The sequence below is a fragment of the Nipponia nippon genome, unplaced genomic scaffold (assembly GCF_047370975.1).
Source record: "Nipponia nippon isolate SJK-2023a ecotype South Korea unplaced genomic scaffold, ASM4737097v1 scaffold_1, whole genome shotgun sequence".
NCBI classification, from domain to species: domain Eukaryota; kingdom Metazoa; phylum Chordata; class Aves; order Pelecaniformes; family Threskiornithidae; genus Nipponia; species Nipponia nippon.
The window spans coordinates 114,086,250-114,100,685 of record NW_028262290.1 but is presented as its reverse complement, the minus strand read 5'-3'; the positions used below and the strand labels follow the sequence as shown (position 1 = coordinate 114,100,685).

Sequence of the window (14,436 nt, the reverse complement as noted above, 5' to 3'; positions counted from 1 at the left end):
TACAGAATCATAGAATCATCAAGGTTGGAAAAGACCCTTAAGATCGAGTCCAACCGTTAACCTAACACTGCCAGGTCCATCTATACCGTGTCCTCGAGCACCACATCTATCCGTTCTTTAAATACCTCCAGGGATGGAGACTCAACCACTTCCCTGGGCAGCCTGTTCCAATGCCTGACCACCCTTTCGGTGAAGAAGTTTTTCCTAATGTCTAACCTAAACCTCCCCTGCTGCAGCTTGAGGCCGTTTCCTCTCGTCCTATCACTCGTTACTAGGGAGAAGAGACCGACCCCCACCTCACTACAACCTCCTTTCAGGTAGTTGTAGAGAGCAATAAGGTCTCCCCTCAGCCTCCTCTTCTCCAGACTAAACAACCCCAGCTCCCTCAGCCGCTGCTCATAAGACATGTGCTCTAGACCCTTCACCAGCTTTGTTGCCCTTCTTTGGACACGCTCCAGCACCTCAATGTCCTTCTTGTAGTGAGGGGCCCAAAACTGAACACAGTACTCGAGGTGCAGCCTCACCAATGCTGAGTACAGGGGCACTATCACCTCCCTAGTCCTGCTGGCCACACTATTCCTGATGCAAGCCAGGATGCCATTGGCCCTCTTGGCCACCTGAGCACACTGCTGGCTCATGTTCAGGCAGCTGTCAACCAGCACCCCCAGGTCCTTTTCTGCCAGGCAGCTCTCTAGCCACTCCTCCCCCAGCCTGTAGCGTTGCATGGGGTTGTTGTGACCGAAGTGCAGGACTCGGCACAGCCTTGTTGAATCTCATACAGTTGGCCCTGGCCCAACGATCCAGCCTGTCCAGGTCCCTCTGCAGGGCCTTCCTACCCTCCAGCAGATCGACACTTCCACCCAACTTGGTGTCATCTGCAGACTTACTGAGGGTGCACTCGATCCCCTCATCCAGATCATCAATGAAGATGTTGAACAGGACCGGCCCCAGTACTGAGCCCTGGGGAGCACCACTCGTGACCGGCCGCCAACTGGATTGGACTCCATTCACCACCACTCTGTGGGCTCGGCCGTCCAGCCAGTTTTTAACCCAGCACAGAGTGCACCCATCCAAGCCGTGAGCAGCCAGCTTCTCCAGGAGAATGCTGTGGGAGACTGTATCAAAGGCCTTACTAAAGTCCAAGTAGACAACATCCACAGCCTTCCGCTCATCCACTAAGCAGGTCACCTTGTCATAGAAGGAGACCAGGTTAGTGAAACAGGATCTCCCTTTCATAAACCCATGCTGGCTGGGCCTGATCCCCTCGGTTGTCCCGCACTTGCTGCATAATGGCACTCAAGATGATCTGCTCCGTGACCTTCCCCGGCACCGAGGTCAGGCTGACAGGCCTGTAGTTCCCCAGATCCTCCTTCCGACCCTTCTTGTAGAGGGGCGTTACGTTTGCTAGCTTCCAGTCATCCGGGACCTCCCTGTTTGACCAGGACTGCTGATAAATGATGGAGAGTGGCTTGGCCAGCTCCTCTGCCAGCTCCCTCAGTATCCTCAGGTGGATCCCATCTGGCCTCATGGACTCGTGCGCATCCAGGTGGAGGAGCAGGTCAGTGACTGCCACCTCTTCGACAACTGGGACTTCACTCTGCATCCTATCTCCATGTCCCAGCTCAGGGGCCTCAAAAACCCAAGGTTGACTAGCTTGACTATTAAAGACTGAGGCAAAGAAGGCATTAAGTACCTGTGCCTTCTCCTCATCCTTCGTGGCCAGGTTACCTTCTGCATCCAACAAAGGAGGGAGATTCTCCCTGGCCCTCCTTTTGTCACTGACATATTTATAAAAACTTTTTTTGTTGTCTTTAACGGCGGTGGCCAGTTTAAGTTCCAGCTGTGCCTTTGCCTTTCTGATCTTCTCCCTGCATATCCTTACAACATCCTTGTAATCCCCCTGAGTCGCCTGCCCCTTCTTCCAAAGGCGGTAAGCTCTCCTTTTTTTCCTGAGTTCTAGCCAAAGCTCCCTGTTCAGCCAGGCCGGTCTTCTCCCCCGCCTGCTCGACTTGCAGCACAGGGGGACGGCCTGCTCCCGCGCCTTTGAGATTTCCTCCTTGAATAACGTCCAGCCTTCCTGGACTCCTTTGCCCTTCAGGACTGCCTCCCAAGGGACTCTGTTAACCAGACTCCTGAACAGCGCAAAGTCCGCCCTTCTGAAGTTCAGGGTAGCGGTCTTGCTGACCCCCTTCCTTACCTCTCCTAGAATTGAAAACTCTATCATTTCATGGTCGCTGAGCCCAAGACAGCCTCCGACCACCACATCGCCCACCAGGCCCTCTCTGTTCGTAAACAGCAGGTCCAGCGGGACGCCTCCCCTGGCTGGCTCGCTTACCAGCTGTGTCAGGAAGTTATCTCCCACACACTCCAGGAACCTCCAACACTGCCTTCTCTCTGCTGTGTTGTATTTCCAGCAGATATCTGGTAAATTGAAGTCTTCCACGAGAACAACGGCTAGGGATTGTGAGACTTCAGCCAACCGCTTGTACAATACTTCATCTGTTTCTTCGTCCTGGTTGGGTGGTCTGTAACAGACTCCCACCAGGATATCTGCCTTATTAGCCTTCCCTCTGATCTTTACCCATAAGCACTCAACCTTATCATTACTGTCGTTAAGCTCTAGACAGTCAAAACACTCTCTAATGTACAAGGCTACCCCTCCCCCTCTCCTTCCTAGCCTGTCCCTTCTAAAGAGCTTGTAGCCATCCATTGCAGCACTCCAGTTGTGTGAGTTATCACATCATGTGAGAAGAAGGAAAAGAGAAAAATGTTTGATAGAGAGGGAATCTAGCAATGGCTGGGGTAGAAAAATTAGGATTTTAATAAGATACCTGAGTCATTGCTGTTCTTGAAAACTGAAGAAATAACAAGAATAATGTCACAAAGTACAGTACTCAAAATCTGGAGTGCCAGAACTGACGATGTATTTACAACCTTTTTCTGGCTGCCTTGTGCATATGCGGTATGATAGAGACTATAATGCCCAATACACACTGTTTTTCCCACAATATCTGTGACTGGAGCCTGTCCTAAAGGTAAATTAGGGTTGTATGGTGAAGGCAATTACTGGCTGTGAAACATCTGACACGGGTGTAATACAACCAGAAGGTGAGTGAATGAGACAGAATTATGCAAAGAGGAGAAAGTTGTCCCATGTTAAGGCAGCTGAACAAATGATTGTTTCCCAGAAAACTGGATTGCTTCCCTCGTGTCCTTTCAGGGAAGGACAGTTATTGATAATGCCAGACAGGCTACACAGTATCAGTTTGCTTAAATGGTGTGCTCATCACTTTCTTGATGCCTGTTTTGATACTTGGCATAGGTAAAAGTGCTGAGTGTTTGCCAACATCAAATTAATCTGTACAGTGAACATATAAAAAGCTAAAAACATGTCAAAAACTCTTTAAAAAGTAACTTTATGTAGCCACCTTGTAACTGAGTATTGGGACTTAAGAGACATTTACTTTTCCTCTACACTCTTGCTATTCTGTAAGGTTCACAGGTGTTCTTATGGCTCTTAGTTAGTTGTTCTTGAAATATTGGTGTCCTCTTAGGTGGTGTGGTTTTTTAAGTAACAGCAGTTACACTGTGGTTAAATTTTTCTAAATGAGCTCTCACGAGATGTTTCTGAGTAATTTGAAATGAAGTTGCTTTTCAAAAGACAGAAAAGCAAAAAGAAAAAAGTCTGTTTTCTCGTAACGTACAATTTCTAGATAACAATTACAATATAAATTAATTCTGTCCAAAGTTAATTTGTTCTTAATTCTTCTTGTTTTAACTGTGTGTTCCTAGAAGAAAATTGATGGGCTTTTCTGCCCTGTCATTATTGAAAAATTTTTGTAGAATTTTCTAGTGAAGTTTAGAACTAAAAGTATTTCTATGTTTTGTGCTGCAGGAAAAGGCCTCTCAGCCTTCTGAGATCTGAAAAACAATAAAATCTGATCTGCTTTTTATTGCTGTATGGAGAGAAAAAATCTCCGAAAGATAGGAAAAAGTACCTAGGAATGAGCTGCTAGGAATGGTTTCTGTTAATATGTAGCCTCATTTGCATTTTTCCATATAGTATGTTAGCTGCTACATGTCATATTAGTAAAAGTTTGCAGCTGGTGATCTTTTTATTTCTTTTTTTAAAGCACCTGAGTAATGGCACTACAGTAATTCATCCTGGATTGTTGTGGGTTTTGTTTTAGTACTGCAGCTACAGTCATCAGGCCAGTTAATGAAAACTGGTGCTTTTGGTAATCATTGCATTTTGGATCTTAGAGGATGCCACATGTTATCACTGTGTAAATATTGGAAGAAGGACAGGTTCAGAGTATTTTATCAATATTTTCTTTTCTTCTGCTTCCAACTACATTTTGGCCCTTTGGTTGTTCTGCTGTTTCATATGGTTGTAGAGTCAGAGTAGGCTTCTCAGGAAGCTACAAATGTGTATGATAATCTATTCTGGGAGCTGTCCCTGTTGGACCAGATGGCTCAGGTCCAGTGACTTTTTTGTCCTCCTTTGCAGCATCATGGAGGCATAGTTGGCTTGAAAGAAATAGGTCTTGAATGCTAGGGAAGTTAACGCCTTAGATTATTGCAGTTTAGACAGTTGTTCTGTGCAGAAGATGATAAATGACCAGCTGCCCCATATAACAGGGCCTGTGATTATCCTGGCCCTGGCTCGGGCCTTAGGATAAGGACATACCTGTGTTAAAGAGTACCCAACTTTAGGTGAACAATCTAAGTAAAAACAAAAAATAATTCCTTTGTCTTGCTATCAGCAAAGGCTCTTTTACCTGTTCAACATGTTCCCTAGGTTGGTGCCGATTGATACCTGTAAAAGACAAGCCAGATTCTCTCTGATCTGACTGATGTATGCTTTCTTTAGTAGGGAGCTGCTGGTAATCTTCCAGGTAGTACATGACGGGCTTCAGCCTGAGAGAGAAACACTGGCCTGTAAGGCTGTTGAGCTGCTATCGATCAGACCACTTCTAAGACAGCTCTGACTTAAGCAAGCAAAGGGATGAGAAGACTCCTTATTTTTTCTTAGGCTCAGGAAAATATCAAGTGGTTTTTAGTGAGCTTTTTCTGTCCTACTGGCTGTTGAGCAGGGGTAGTAGTTTGAGGTTGAAAAATCTGACCGTATGTGCTATATTGATTCAGAAGAATTGCTGTGACGGAGATGAGCAGGTGAAGATGGGACTTGTGACCAAACTATTGATTAACACCTGGTACACTTATCATTATGTAAAGTTTTAGATGTTTGCATAAAGGATAAATTGATGAGCAGCAACTTGTCTTTACAGATGCAAGAAAAATTTAAGCTAATTTAGCATATGTAATTATCTCGTCATAACTGAGGTCAGCACTATCCTTTCCTCTAGCAGACCATGAAAGTTTACCTGCAGTGGTATGTTAGAACAATTAATTTATTTTGAGGCTATAGATAGATAACATGTTAACCAGCTGCCTTTCAAAATATGTCCTTTTATTAGTGAACAGTCAGCCTGAGATGGACATTTGTAACACAAACCAAAACCAAACAAACAGGCAAAAGACATATTAGAATTATTCTGCACATGGAAAAGGAATTTTGTATGTTGTGTTCTTCCAGCCCATTGCATGAATCTATGTACTTTCCATTACCTCAAGGTTGCAGCTTGTGGCACCTGATGGGCAATAAAAATGATAACTGTTTACATCCACACATTTCCTCTTTCTGTTAGGAGGAATTATACTATCCTGAGTGGAAATTTTGAAAGCAAAGAAAAATAGGTGGAGAAAGACTTAACATATTCTTTTGACAATAACAAATAAAAAACCTTGAATTGGTATAAAAAACACATGAGGAACAGCATCCCGTAAAAGAAATGCTTCTCTTGCAATGCATATATGTTTGACCATTCTAGGCTCGTTTCTGTAAACAAAATAGTGGTGAATTTACATACTTCGAACATTAATGAGCTTTTATAAAAGCATGATAGGAATGCCATTTTCTTTGATTTGAAAAGCCATGGAATTCAATAAAGAATTCAGAAGTTCTAACACGTTCTTGAAGTGAGATTTTTGCAACTGTTGGTAAAAGGAGGTTTGCTCATGTAGAGCAGCATACAAACGAATTTATGTCCCTTCATCCTTCCAGACCTACACAGTGGTCAGGCATGTTTGGTATAGTAAGTTTCCCTGGATAGTATTGCTGTTCTTGCTAGAGTGTTTAGCAAGTCTTTGAGGATGAGAGTAGAGTACACTATATTTTTGGAGAGCTGGCTTGAGAGTTTTAAAAATGTAATGTAGTTTACGGTCAGTTTATAACAAAGATAACGTACACTACCTACTTGGTGTAGTCAGCCTAGTGGGAGATTTTACTGTGAAACTTCATCATTTCATGCTTTAATTAAAAAAATACATAAAGGTACTTGGAATGAAATGTATTTATTTAGTGCAGGTTTGATATTTTTGAAATGTGAAGCCTTGCTTCTAATTAATGATAGCTTAAAAAAACCCAAAGTAATTGATACTTTATCTTATTTAAGGTTTTGGTCAGATATGGATGAGATAAAGTGTTCTTGCTCAAACTAAACTTGAACACAGCAAATTTGGTACTTCTTTCTTCTTAACTACCCATTTCACATATTTATGAGTATTTGCTTAGAGCCTCCAGCAAACAACTTTTAGGAAAAAATGTGAGGGCCATCTTTTTCAGTCAAGAAAGGGAAGAGTAGGATATAAAACCACATTAACCTTATATCCCCAAAAGTCTGCCTTTCTGATATGTTTTCAGAAGTTTGCAGTACAAGCTCTAATTCATATACTACAGCTAGAAACTCTTAATGTAAATAGGAGATAAAATACTGAAAAAGCGCAGTTAGCATTATTGAATCATCTTTACTTGCAGAATTTGACATTTGAACTACAACTTTAAAAGCTGCGTTAAAGTAATTTTTTTTTGAAGAAGAAGAATTTCAAATATAATGCCCTACATGCAGAAAACATGAATACTTCTTATGAGGTCTCACTGAAGTTTAGCAGAGAAGCAATAGCAGAGATGTTTCATATTGTAATATATGTTAGGTTCCTTACAGAGAAATAAAAACGAATTGTGCTGCATACAACATTACGGAATTGTTGTCTAGAAATTAATCAATTCTTGCATTTCAGTTGTTTGGATGGCTCTTCTGTAAAATCCAGCCCAAAACATTGGTCTTTGCTATTTTAGCATTGATGGCAATAGAGGGATCAGCAAACCTTCAAACTCAGTGGAACATCATGGGAGAATTTAGCAATTTGCCACAGGAGGAACTCTTAGAGTGGATAAAAGTCAGTACCAGACAAGGTAAGCTATTTAATAACGTATGATGTTTCGCATTTACTGTGAGATGTAACTATAGAATTTGATATGAATGACTGCATAGGTGTTGCTACTATCTGTGGCTTTGCCATGCGACTGTCCTACAGCCATGGTTTAGTCACATATACTTGTCCATATAGAAGCTATCTCAAATGAAAAAACACCAAAAGCTTGCTTTGTTAGACTCCAGGCTACCAGTCTGGAGGTTCTAGCCACTGGTGTAGTATTTCTACAACAAAAGGGTTTTTGCAAAGTTCAGTTAAAACAGGTTTTTGCTTACATGACACTGTTCCTGTATGTGGGTCCATGATCATCATTTTGCTAGAAGAGAATTCAAAATCGATGTGTTGTGGTTGCTCCTGTCCTTTTATTAAAGTGAGTAAAAGTGTTAGAAAACTAGCTGGAAACAAAGTAGTTATCTGTTTAGCAGGAAAATCCTTTCAAGCTGAAGTGGACTGAGATTTTTATTGTTCATTTAACAATGGCATAAGAAGTGACAAAAAAAAGTGTTGTCATAATGAATAAGTAATTTTACCCGTTCAAGAAAAATAAGATGTATTAAATCTCCGTTCTTAGATGTTTAGTTATCTAATTACTTGTATTGAGTTCAAGGTTTTAAAAAACAAAAACAAACAAACAAAAAAAACCCCAACAAACCATAAAGCATGATTTCGTGCATCTCCTGTTGGTGCAATGTAAGGCCTTTTCAAAGAAAAGGCCCTTCCTTCATTACACCTTATGTTTTTCTACAGGATTACTGTTTAGATATTTGAAGATTGCTTCTCTGGTTTTACTGCTTGATTCTTTATTTCAAACATGCCTTTCATTCTGTATTTCAGATGCAGTTTTTGCAGGAGCAATGCCTACAATGGCAAGTGTTAAATTGTCTACACTTCGTCCTATTGTAAATCATCCTCACTATGAAGATGCAGGATTAAGGTGAATTTTGAAGCAGAGGATTTATTTTTTTATTTGCTATTAATTCTCTTAATGTTGGTAATATACAGTAGGAATGGCATCACATTATATTGTAAAATTTGTTAAGACCCCGTAGAACTTGATTTGTTCTTTTAGTCAGATGGAAAACACATGCAGTATTTCTTCACGATTTGTGTTCATCAGAAAGGATATACTGTAGGATAGATATGGCTTCAAACTTACATCCAAAAAAATCAGAATATAATTATGGAATTGAAATTAACATGTACTATTATATCCTTTCTTCATTCTAGTTACTCCTAGCATTGTAGACAGACTTGATTTTTTTCTAAAGATAGCCAGTTTCGTTATTCCTATTAGCTTTCTGTGACTGGTTGTAATTTTTTTCATGATAATATATCTAATTATTAAAATCCTAAGACTAGTTGAAAGTGAAATTTTGTAATGGAATTACTGAGTTTTGTACTTTGATATTTTCAAAATCAGGATATTTTTCTAAATTGAGATTGATTGATAAGGTCATGAATTTCTTTTTTAAATTTTAATATTGTAGCATCATTTTTGGGTAATTTGGTAAAACTGGTTAAAAACAACACAACAAGAAAACAACAAGATAGCGAGGGATAAAGGAGAAAAGGAGTGAATTCATTTTACATGCCTTATGTCCTTAGTTCTGTGTCTGGCATTAACTGGCTTTAACTTTTGGTCAGCCCTGAATTGGTCAGGCAGTTGGACTAGATGATCGTTGTAGGTCGCTTCCAACTGAAGCAGAATGTTCTGTTCTGTTCTATTCTATTCTATTCTAACTACAAAAATATAGGACAGGGCATGTTCAGGGAAATAAGCTAGAAATGATACAGTATCAGAAAATGAACAGGAGTTAACAACGTCAATGCTTTGCACAATCAAAGGAGGATATTACTGGGTAATATAAACAGGATCATGGTTTACAAGCAATGATTTTGCTTGACTCAGCGTAGGCAGACATGAAGTCTTGCACTCTGCATTTAAAAAAGTCCGAACAAGGGCAATGAGTATGAACTTTTGTGGAGAGACTGGGCAGATGATTTCTTCTGATCACCTCCGGTCCGAGCAAGGTCATTTCTAGCCTTGAATATTATATGGTGAATGCGTTGCTTTGACATCTTCACATTTTCTGTTCACAGTAACCATGGATCTTGTTATGAAGTTGTCTCCTGCTACAGAAAAATCAAAGGGCTCTATACATTTTTCTTGGAATCATTATATTTGTGAAGAAATAATAACATTAAAGCAACTGACATTATTACTTTGAACTTTGTTTTAGCCTAGTTGTCTTGTGAAATAAAAAGCCTTCCTGCCCAGTCTAAAGTTAAAGCTTACATTTTCATGCTTTGTTGCTAGCTAACTTTTCTATTTCTCTTTTTGAAGGGCCAGAACTAAAGTAGTGTATTCCATGTACAGTCGAAAACCTGCAAAAGAAGTAAAAAGAGAATTGATAAAGCTAGGAGTGAATTATTATATTCTGGAAGAGTCATTGTGTGTAAGCAGAAAAAAGTGAGTAATCTCTCTCTCACAAGAATGATATGCCGCTCAAATATGTAGTCTAAGATTCATATCAAGAAGTAGTTTTGAAATGTTGATCTGTGCTTTATTAAGTGTCCAAAATAGATTTTTGTCCAGTGTCTCCAGATATTAATAAGTATAATTAACTTTACCCACATTAGCAACCTTGTGGTCTTTGTGTGCATCTGAAAACCTGTGTTGTGTGTATTTTTAAACTTCACTGTAAAATACAGAAGAGATCCACAAAGGAAACAAGTCATTATTCTGTGGTGGCAAGAACAGATGCGTGTGTATAATGAAAGCCTAGTAAGAATGAAAGGTGCAGAGTAAAAGATAGTTTGAGCACCAGAATGTTATGGCCATTGCTGGTCACTGAAGATTTTTGTCACATTTAAGCTGTCCTTAAGAAAAAGCTATGCACTTTTTTTTTTTTGCCCCCCCCTTTCTTTTTCCATTTTCTCTTTTTGGCCTTTAGAACATGATTTCTTTCTGGATTTTTTATTTTATTTTCTTTGCATTTAAAATAAAATGAAACGAATCTATTCTATTTTTTTGCTATTATCTTTGACAAATCAGGAAATTCTCAGTAATTCTAACTTTGAAAGATAACTGTACAGGGAATTGCTGTTGGTTATGTACCTTAATAAAAAAGCAAGAAGTTGTTACTTTTTTTTTTTTAAAAGGTGTTTTATTTCCTGAGTTTTCTTTAGAAATGTTAGGAGTGTGAACATCACTTTCCATTTTATAGGAAGTTTTAAGGGTCCCTGGTAATGTGTATTGTATAATTTGAGTTGTTCTATATGTTTCCTCCTCCAAATTAGTTGTTATTAATTATGTAACCACAAAAGCAGACAAATTTTAAACATTCTCAATACTATTTTTAAAATTACTACTATATTTATTGATTTTGTAATCTGATAAGAATTTCTAATACGAAGACAAACAAAAAAAAGTGACACAATCAAGCAATCAAAGATGGCACAATCAAGTATTCATAGGGGGGTTATAAAACTGAGTTCAGCAAACTATGTTTTTTGATGGCATTTCTTCATTTCTCTTTTTGTATTCATATGTTTTCTAGGCCTGGTTGCAGTATGCCTGAAATTTGGGATGTTGAAGATCCTGCTAATAGCGGCAAAATTCCTTTATGTACCCTTATGAGCAAGGATTCCAGGCCATATTTCATCACAGTATTTGAAAACAGCAATTACAGAGTTTTGAAGATTCCAAAGGAATAACATTTCAATGCAAAGAACCATCAGTCTTTCAACTTTTTAAACTAGTAACTACAAGAATTCTAAATCAGAAAGACCTTTTCTACTAGACTTAAAATGGAAAAACGTGTATTTTATTTTTTACCATTTTAAGTGAATTCTGATTATAGAAATATCTTAAACCTAACAGTTTGGATTTCTATTTCAGGGTCAGTCCCTTGAGATTTGCTATGCAAATGATTATATGTTTGCACATTTTATTTAACACTGATCCAAAAAGAGTTAAAAGTAGCTATGGAAAGTAACTCCATTCTCAAAACCAATGATATTGTGAAATGGGACTGTCAGAATGTCTTAGCAAAGCAAGTTTGTTTAAAGCTTTGGTGCTAGCAGCTAGGAAAAAAGGAATGGTGCTATAGCATCTGGCATGACATTTCTCATGTCACTTTCATTACCCATCTCCCCTCTGGACAAGGTGATACTAGCAATTCTCTTAAAAGTCACATAGTTTCACTAGTCATGTCAGAGAGAGATACGTTTTTTCTTTGAGAGGATTAAGAACATTTGTCATTTTGGATCGCTTAACACATGCTTTTAAGCTTGCTTTTGAAATGGAAAAGTTTGTAGACAGACTTGAAACTTCATTATTTAGGTGCATGTTCTTAGAATCTTATTGATATTAAAAAAGAAGACTAATAAGGGTAATATTTGCGGTGAGCAATAGTTTAGCTTCTCAGTGTCCAAGGATTTTTAGCATTCTTATTCATTCAGAATAAGCTGGCATAATATACATGAAATTTTTAAGGAAAAATGCTTTATTCAGGAGAAATCTGTCATAGCCTTAGAAAGATACTAAAATAAATCCTTCACTGCCTTAACTAGACCTTCAGCGCCTAACTTGGTAAGAAATTACTTTCAAAATTTATGCCCTATTTTCTTTCCCCATGTATTAGATCCTGCCTGCATTTTATCATCAGCATTAAAGAAAAATGAAATTTAACCCAATTGTGATATGGGTGTAGTCAGTTTTGTGGGTATAATTGCTCCAATAATATTAGACTGGTTCTGCAGTTTTTCTGTCATCTTGGTGTCACACGAACATTACCGGTGATAAAGAATTTAGAGAATTCACTTTCCAAGATACCCAGTGCAAGGACACCCTTTAGTTGTTTAACTGACTTGACAGAATTTTTGTATGTTTATTGCCATTGGGAAGTATCACAGTAATTGTGATTCTACAGTATAAGACTTCTAAAGTCTAATGTTTCTCTGTATATCATTCATGTTTTGTTTTTGGTTTGGCTTTTTTTTTTTTTTGTTCAGACATCAGTCTATTGATGTGACTGGTCTTTTTAGCCCTAATAGCATCTAGCAATATTAGATGCTATAGGAATAGCATCCATCATGCCTATAACAGTATCAATTAAATGGGAATCTATGATAAAGTAGTAGTGTAACAACTGATCAGTATTCTAAGACTTCTTATTTTTTTAAAATCTGTTTTATTGAGAGGGTGAGGGAGAATGGCTGAAAATGCATTAGCTTTTTAACTTTTACAGAATAGATTTTGGAAAAATTTCTATAAGGAAACTATCACAAAAAGGGCTTTTGGGAAGTCGCTTTTTAAAATGTTAATTGAATTCAAGGAAGCAGGAAAAAAAATCTTTATATAAACATTGTGACTAGTGTTACAGCACAAAAAGGTACTGTATTTTTATGAAGTTTATGCCAACTGTTGACATGTACTTATGTGGTTAAATAAAAAAGAAAAAGATGGAAATTGTTCTTATGTTTCTGATGGATGTTACATTTCTGCTCCGATGTCCATTAAACTGAAGTTTAATACGGTTGCCACAGCAGATACGACTGAAGCTGAACCCTCAACTAAACAAGGCAAGGAAGTGCTTCAGATAATTGAATCAAACTCACACACCTCTTTCCAGCCTCCGTTTTGTTTGGAATATCAGTGCAGGAATATGTGAAAAGAAAGTGAGAAGATGTCAAATACCTATCTGCACGCAAGGTGGACTTGGAAGGCAGTTCAAAATCATTCTCTTTTTGTTCTAAGTTTTTAAACTCAGGTAATCAAGAGTGAAGCCCAAATACTGGTAGAATGAAGAAACATTCGAAAATTAAGGTTCAAAGATGTACTTTAGTAAAAATGTTCCCCATTTGATGGATGAGGAGGCTGTTGTTACTGAGTAGATGGCCGGACCCTGTTTGTAAATGTTCAGCTTATGTTGAGGGATGTGATACTGTCCCTCTCTTTGAACTGGTCTTAAACCCAAATAAATATTGTCATCTAATGTTCAGATGATAAAAATCTAGCAATGGAAAAATATGAAGTAAAATATGCAGTATATGATTGTGGGGAAGAAACATGGGAATTCATGAATTGGGTGTATCATGTTATGAATTTCTTGTCCTCTCAGTAATTTGGTCTCAATTCCAAAGGAAAAAATTTGGGTTTAAATATAGAACATTTTACACAGAGGAGCACCATATTGATATTATGCTTATCACTGCAACTTGAACCAGAAAACGGAAGTTTGAGGTTCCTTAGCTCTCACTGAAGTTGTTTTCCCCTTTGCAAGGTCCTAATCAATAAATCTATAACTCAAGTAAGTTCATTTTAAATATGCGCTGGCCTAGATGTACTTTAGACACAGGACTGGAATACTTCAGTACCTGAAAACAGTTTCTGTTACATTCTGGTAATGCTGGATCCTATAGATTTATCTGTTGGAATCTGAAATATCGCTAGCTTTGAATGCAGTAAATTTCTTCATTACAAGGGGCACAATTACATTTCAGTATCAAATTTTGATAACGTGCAAACTGTAATATTTAGTATGGAGACCAAGTGAGGCACCTTGGTGAAACAAAGATGCTAAGTCCTATTCAGTACTGCCTTGCACTTCGCCATTCTCATCTACCATTTAAAAAAATGGCTTGGCTTTTGCCTTTTTTTGCAATTCAGCTTAAACAGCGAAACTACATCACTTGGTATCTCTTGGATTTTTCTGATTAACATATTGAATTCCATAAGCTAGGACTCACTTGAAGATAAGTAAAGAAAACTCCTTCAGCAAAAGCAAGTATGTAAGGAAGAGTATAAACACAGCATTGTCAGAAATCAGCATTGCTGAAAGCAATTACAAAATGCTAATTATGGCTTGGGACCTGTGTTTTCAGGTTGCATTGTTGCGTAGTTTCTATAGAACCATAGGATCATTTAGGTTGGAAAAGACCTTTGAAATCATTGAGTGCACTGTGTTAACGCTGTTGCGGCAACCTATAAACGCTGTTGTTTCACCTAAGTTACGTAATGTGAAGGCCTGCAGTAAAACAAAATTATATTTTTAAACCCAAAAGAATAAGGTGCTCCTGAGTTGTTGCAGCAGC

General features: G+C 38.4%; 1 protein-coding gene across 3 annotated transcripts in view; it reads left to right on the top strand.

Annotated features, from left to right (window-relative positions):
- DPY19L1 (dpy-19 like C-mannosyltransferase 1) overlaps nt 1-12,811 on the top strand; it is a 53,341-nt gene extending 40,530 nt beyond the window's left edge. For all 3 annotated transcript variants that reach the window (XM_087767713.1, XM_087767727.1, XM_087767719.1), the window contains 4 exons: nt 7,144-7,318; nt 8,173-8,272; nt 9,683-9,808; nt 10,899-12,811. In XM_087767713.1, the coding sequence (XP_087623839.1) occupies nt 7,144-7,318; nt 8,173-8,272; nt 9,683-9,808; nt 10,899-11,055 (558 nt within the window). In that variant the 3' untranslated portion in view covers nt 11,056-12,811. The remainder of the gene's footprint in view (nt 1-7,143; nt 7,319-8,172; nt 8,273-9,682; nt 9,809-10,898) is intronic.
- Nucleotides 12,812-14,436: the final 1,625 nt, after the last annotated feature.